Source organism: Rhincodon typus, unplaced genomic scaffold (assembly GCF_021869965.1).
Source record: "Rhincodon typus isolate 14 unplaced genomic scaffold, sRhiTyp1.1 hic_rhity00001743, whole genome shotgun sequence".
NCBI classification, from domain to species: domain Eukaryota; kingdom Metazoa; phylum Chordata; class Chondrichthyes; order Orectolobiformes; family Rhincodontidae; genus Rhincodon; species Rhincodon typus.
Window position 1 is genome coordinate 17,948 of NW_025967381.1, and position 7,053 is coordinate 25,000.

At 36.5% G+C, this 7,053-nt stretch overlaps 1 protein-coding gene across 1 annotated transcript; it reads right to left on the reverse strand.

The window, feature by feature from the left end:
- Window positions 1-443: 443 nt before the first annotated feature.
- On the reverse strand, window positions 444-6,095 carry LOC125481329 (protein SCO1 homolog, mitochondrial-like). Its single transcript, XM_048592759.1, has 3 exons — window positions 5,971-6,095; window positions 5,042-5,157; window positions 444-677 (listed from the first exon to the last, which is right to left on the reverse strand). The coding sequence occupies exons 1-3, from the start codon at window positions 6,077-6,079 to the stop codon at window positions 546-548; spliced, it is 357 nt and encodes a 118-aa protein (XP_048448716.1). The 5' UTR covers window positions 6,080-6,095; the 3' UTR covers window positions 444-545.
- Between the last annotated feature and the right edge of the window lie 958 nt (window positions 6,096-7,053).

The following is a 7,053-nucleotide window of genomic DNA, read 5'->3' on the forward strand; positions in this document are numbered from 1 at the left end:
GAACTGGAGCACACAAATTTAAACTAATTAAAGTGTAGGTTAGTTGGAAAACAAATGGGAGGTGCAGAATTCCACCACTCAGTTACAGCAGTGCCCATAAACTCATTTAAAAATGGAGTAGATCATTGTTTGAAAAAGTGGGACGACAGAGGGTACAGACAGCGTGTAGAACGAGATGAGGTGGCACATGCTGAGAGAAGTATTGGTACTGTCTTAATCGAGAATCACCTGCAAGATTTTGTGAGTTCTAATGGAGAATAAACACTCAAAACATTATAAACAACATATTTTCTCTTCACATTCTCTTTACTCCCCTGTTCATTTCCCATTTCTATGATTCAAACTTCACGCACAGATTTATTTTCTTTTGCCAACCTATGTTTTCAAAAGCAGTAGATGACTATATGCAAAATTGTATCCTTTCAAAAAAAAGAATTGCGGTCTATTCGTGTTTTTTTTATTCGAAATAGTATTCTTTATTTCACAGAAATGGTCAGGTTGATTTTAGCTATTTTCCTTTTACGTGCACAAATCAAATATTTGCATTACTTGTGTTTAAAACTTCGCATGTGTGACGCTATAGAACTAGAAATCTCAGAACTCGTCTTGTTCTGGCCGTAGTACTCCACAAATTCACTGTTGGGTCCAACAAGATACATGATTATTGTGTGGTCAACCTGAAACAAATAGACAGCATTATGGCAGTTAACACTTTTTACAATAGAGTCCTTTATTTATGTATCTATATTAGAACTGAAAATACTTTCAACTCCCTAATTTTATTTCAAACAGTAATGAATCTTTGTATCGGTCTTTCCCAGACAGTAGTTGAAGTACGGACAATGAATATTATTCAAACAAAGGAAGATAGGTTCTCAACTAACAAGAGAGCCAAAGGTATGTGGAATTATGGAATTGAGCACTAAGCATCTATGATCTTATTGAATGATATACCATGTTCGTGGGGCTGAATGGTCTACTCCTGCTGCTAATTTGTATGTTTGGGTGTTCAAAACTTTTTTAAAGGAAAGGAATCCAGAAGCAGATTTAAAAATAACACATAAAACAAAACAACCACTGACAACATTCGACAGCCTCTCAGTCTTTAAAGCAACAGTTGATGCTAAAGTTTAGTTACAAATTGGCCCCAACCAGTTCCAAACTCTCAATTTCTGAGATCCAGCATCTGCATTCAACTGAGAAATGAAAATCTCTCTTTAGTTGCTGTATATAAAAGTTTTACGTGACAATAAACTAGTTTCGAATGGGAGAAATGCAGAAATACAAAATAACTTACAACTCAATCTAAATTGAGGAAGATAAAGAGTGAATGATCTGGTGCTCTTTTACTCATAGGGAAAAGTTTACTGAATTAATTAATAACAATTTTCATGATCCACACAGCTCTCTTGATCAGATTATGATTATTTGTTTGAAATTAGCATTGTAAAAGCTTCCTTTGCATCTATTTTAGGATGTGAGAGAATGAAATAGCGGTATTGTAGTACGTGTGCCACAGTATCAAGAATGTATACGCACTTTGAAGCCTTTTCCTTCCTGTTGTTGCATTTGCTACTTTTGTAGCCAATATTCATTTGAAACAGGGAAAATCAAACTTAGCACCACGGAAATAAAATAAACGTGGTGTAGAGATGCTGGCACACTGGAAAATGGGTACAGCAAAATGCTGTTCAATCACACGGAGATTATTCAAGTGTTTAACTCTAATTTCTCAATTCTGTGCACCAAAGTAATGTGGAAAAATTTTAAAAGATAACATAAATTGACATCTTCTTCAGACCTTAAAAGAGAATTTAATCAGAGAAACTGAAGGTAAACAACGCTGACTTTTCTAATGTTGATCTTGCCTAGCGCAAACCCTATGCAATGTAATCTTTATGCCTCTGTATAAGTCTTTTTGATCTGTAATGTAATAATCAATCAGAACATGATGATAACTTTCATTCTAGAATTCTGAAGGAATTGACTACAGGTCTTCTGACAAATATTTTTTCAAAATTCATAGCAGTCCCAAGGATTGGAAAATATACAATGAGACAACAATTTCAAAATAAAATGCAATGAAGGGTCATCCATCACTTGTAGACTTGTAGTCTAACTTGGTAAGTTTTACACTTTTAATAAAGTGTTTGAAAAGGTTTTACGAAGGACAGCATAGGGAAGCACATTGAAGGCATGAGCTAATTGTCAAAGAAAGCTTTCATGAGTAGAAGGTCATACTTGACTAACTTACTGGATTTCTTTGTGCAGACCTAACAGTTAGGGCAGCTATTGAATAGATGTTAACTACTTCACCTTCAGGAAGATATCTTTCACTGTCCAACGCAACAGGATAATGCATTTGATTGAAACCCATCAGATAAATAGGAATGGATTAAAATAGACTGAAATAGTTGATTTGCAGAAAACAAATAACAGTGAATAGGCAGCTATCTAATTGACAACCAGTGAAGGGACGCTAGTCTCAGTAATAAGGTCGCTGTTTATATTTTTATAACAGATTAAGAGGAACCAATTGGTCGACAGTGTTCAAATTTACAGCCAACACTAAAGAAGGAGCAGTAGCAAATCATGAATGTCAATGTACATGATTTTAAAGGACAGGTCCAGTCAGTTGGTGGAGACAACGCAATATAATGAAATGTAAACACATGAGATTTATCAGGAAAAAACGATAATATGGATTATGTCCTAAATGGGACCATATTTGAGATGTTGTAACAGGACGGAGATCTTGGAGTTTTATTGGAAAGGTCACTAAAACAATGCTTCCTGACTGCTTAAAAAAATGTTGGGATGTTTAGCAAGAGACATTGAATGGGTTCATGGCTGATTTGTTTGTAACTCAAAACGACATTCCTGCCTAGCTATTACAAGTTTGCATCCCCTTGCTTAAGAATCTATCTACCTCTCCTTTAATAGTATTCAAGGACTCAGCTTCCACCATCGTTTTGGGAAGAGAGTTTTTAGGATGAGATAAAAAAAATTGCCTCAACACTGTTTTAAATGGACAACTTAGTGACTCCTAGCTCTAGATCCTCCCAGAAGAGGAAACATCTTTTCCACATCCAGCCTGTCAAGATGCCTCAGGATCTTATATTAGATTAAAGATTTAGAGTTATATAGCATGGAAACAGACCCTTCGGTCCAACCAGTCAAGGCTGACCATAATCCCAAAATAAACTAGTCCCATCTGCCTACGCTTGGCCCAAAACCCTCCAAACGTTTCTTATTCATGTACTTATCCAAAGGTCTTTTAAATGATGTAACTGTACCTGTATCCATCACTTTTTCTAGAAGTTCATTCCACACACGAACCACTATATATGTAAGAAGAATCGCCCCTTCTGTTCTTTTTTAAAATCTTTCTCCTCTCACCTTCAAAATATGCCCACTGGTCTTGAAATTCCCCACCCTAGGGAAAGGGCACCTGCCATTCACTTCATCTATAACCCTCATTATTTTATAAACCTTGATGAAGTCACCCCTCAACCTCCTATGTTCCAGTGATAAAAGTCCTAGCTTATCCAGCCTCTCCCTAAAACTCACACCCTCCATTCCTGGCAACATCCTGGTAAATCTCTTCTGAACCCTCTCCTGCTTAATAATATCCTTCCTATAAACAGCAAATTTTTAAAAAATATGTTTTAATATACATTTTCTGTAATATACGTTTTAATCAAGTCAACTTTTACTTCTCCAAACTCCAGTGGATACAAACCAAGCCTGTTCAACCTTTTCCCTGAACTGCTTCCAACGTGTTTTCATCCTTCATTAAATAGGGTGACCAAAACACTGTGTAGTACTCCAGATGTAGTCTCACCAGTGCCCTGGACAACTGAAGCATAACCTCTCTAATTGTGTTCAATTCCCCTCACATACTAGTAGGGGCAGCTGTAGCACATCCTGCGGTTGCAGGGTAAAGTGCCAGGGGCGGTGGGGCTGGTGGGAATTGTGGAGCGGACAAGGGAGTCACGGAGAGAGCAGTCCCTCCGGAAGGCAGATAAGGGTGGGGAGGGAAAAATGTCCTTGGTAGTGGGGTCAGATTGCAGGTGGTGGAAGTGGTGGAGGATGATGCGTATATCTTTTCGTAGCTTCCTTATGTCGTCTTTGCAACTTCCTTTCCACGTATCTTTGTGTCTTTGGTAAATTTCGCAACCGTACCTTCTGTCTTTTCATAAAGACATTTGAACAAGTTCTAAAAGGTTGAGTTCTCACTGATTCCTGTGGCACATGGCTAGTTACATCTTGCCAACCTAAAAATGACCTAGTGATGCCCACCTTCTGCTCCCTGTTGGCCAGACCATGTATAAACATATATATCTACATAAGTTATTTTAAAACTGTATTTGGCTTGGGTGAGGCCAGAATTCTGCCTTCCTGTTTTGGAACAAAAATTCAGTTATTGGAGAAGTTAGAGATGACAATGCAGTTTACTCCAAAACATGGAGGAATGGTGTGTGAGGAAAGGTTCACTGCTTTGGGCCTTTGCTTTCTGAAAACGAGAATATTAAGAAGGGATAGGATTTAAAATTATGGCAGATTTGGACATCTGAGACCATTAAAACAAAGACATAGGAGCAGAAGTAGGCCATTCAGCCCATCACAATTCAATGAGATCATGATTGATTTGATAATCCTCAACTCCATTTTAAGCTTTTTCCTTCTGATTCCAAGTTAACCTTTCCGCATGCACAGCAATTAAGCACAGGGTATCCTGTTTCTCATTTAAGGAGATGCAGGAGGAAATTTTATTTACTGAAAAGGTAGTTCATAAATGGAACAGACTATTCATTCAGTTCTGAAACAAGAAATCTTAACTAGTTTCAGGAAGAAGCAAAGTATGTAAATAACAACAAAAGGGGAGCTCAGGATTAATTATAAATATACCAAATGACTACTATGGATAAATGGGGTCAACTGATTGCAAAACTCCTCCTGCCCAAAAATGGTTACTATCATATAATGTTTTGGAAATAAAGACAATCAAATGTTGGCCAATGGCAATAATTGTACTTACAATATAATCATTGTCCTCATCTTTAGGTCCTTGGCTATAATAGACTCTGTACGCCCTCGATACCTGTTCTATTTGCTCTTGGGACCCTGTTAAGCCAATTAACTTTGGAGAAAACTCTAAAGAAAGAATCAAAGATTTATTTGTATTTCATGACAATACACACCTTTAAAATAATCCTTACACATTAACACAAAGAATTGCATTTATCTAGCAGCTTTCACAAACTCAGGATACCCCAAAGTAATTTGTAGTGTGAGCTGTAAATAAACACATGCCAACTTAAAGATCGAGTGGCTGAAGTCCTATGCACTAGCACCATACAGGCACTGAAAACGTCAATATTACAAAGCAGATTAAATACTTATTTTCTTTCTATTTTCTTTTTCCTTACTTATGGATGCAGCAGTAGGCCTCAAGGAAGAATTTTTTTCAAAAATACTAATCAGAAAATTGAAAATAAATTGCAAACACTGCAAATTCTGAAGAAACAATACAAAATAGTATAAGTTAAAAAGATCAATCTGCCTGTTTTAAGATAAGGATTAAACCAGAAGCATTAAATTTTCTCTTTGTCAATGCTAATGACCTATTCATGAGTAACTCCAGAATTTTCTTTTTCTTTGAAAAGTTAATCAACCTACTAAAGGGGTTGAAATCAGTTTCAATTAGTTAACTGCTGGTTAACAGTTAACTTTGCAAAGGCTGGCTCAGAACGCAAGATACAGTAAGCTTGGATGAAATACAGATAGTGCCTAAAAAAGTGTGGAAACAGCAGACAATGCAAAATGTACGTGTTTGTAATGTTTGTATGTAACCAGAGTTAGTTTTACACTTCATGTAGATAAGACTAGCTTTCCCTATACACACAAATTCAACCATTTATAACCCGACTCTGCTTATCAATTTGTCGAGGTGTCCAATAACATTACCTTTGACGTATCTCGCCATGGCCTCAACATTATCCCGGTCAGGATCTATTGTGATCAGGAGCGGAGTCAGGTTTGGCAAAGTGGGTATTTTTTCTGTAACAGGAAGCATAAGAGAAATATAAGCTCACTCTAAACTAAATAAAGGCATCTAATCATTGCACAACATTGTGCATTTCACATGCATGGCAGCCATTAGACAAGTTACAACAACTCTCTATAGTTTCCCTATCCATGCAGAACTTGATAACCAAACAAACAGTCTCAAGGCCAGTTCCATACAGATATTTTATGCAAAAATACAGGTCCTGCTCTAATTAAATCTATATAATGTCAGAAGATTAGAATGTATCAACATTTTTCCCTTAAAGTTAATAACTACATTTCGGTAGTTTATTGTTGAAACATTGTAGATAGATTCGTCAATACTTGACTAAAATGGATGCTTTATTTCTTGTTTTTTCTATCTCCTATTGTTTCATTCTCCTTTATTCTTGTACATGATTATATCCATGAGATACCATGGCTATTATTGATTTGTCCATAAATTATAAAAATTATTTCACTGGCTTCGTTCTGAACTCAAAAGCTAACTCTAGATCCAAATCAATGCTTTTATATTTTATGAAGGATTTCCTGCTAAACCAAAGCTTCACACAGAAATCCTCAATCATCCGTCTAAGATTGGTTATCATCTGTTATTTTACACGGTACAAACAGAGCCTTGAAGCACTGCAGCTAATACATAACTTGAAAAGCAGAATGCTGTAGATTCTAGAAATCTGAAAGCTGTTTTTATTGTAGCTGGTAGACAACCGTTTCTTAACTTACAGGCAAGTGTGACACTATAAACTTCAGAACTTTAATAACTGTTCATGGATTGAAAGAATTAGCAATTACTCTTTTTGGAATGAACTGTTTCCTGAGATAAAAGGAGAAGGAATTGAAAGCAACATGTAAGTTAGCCTGGGAAATGAAGGAGTTGAAGCTACATAAACAGATTGTTTTAACAAGTGCTTGATAACTGGCTGCCTTATGCCACAGGGGCAAGTGATTGCCCTGCAGAAGAATTCAGGGAATTAATGG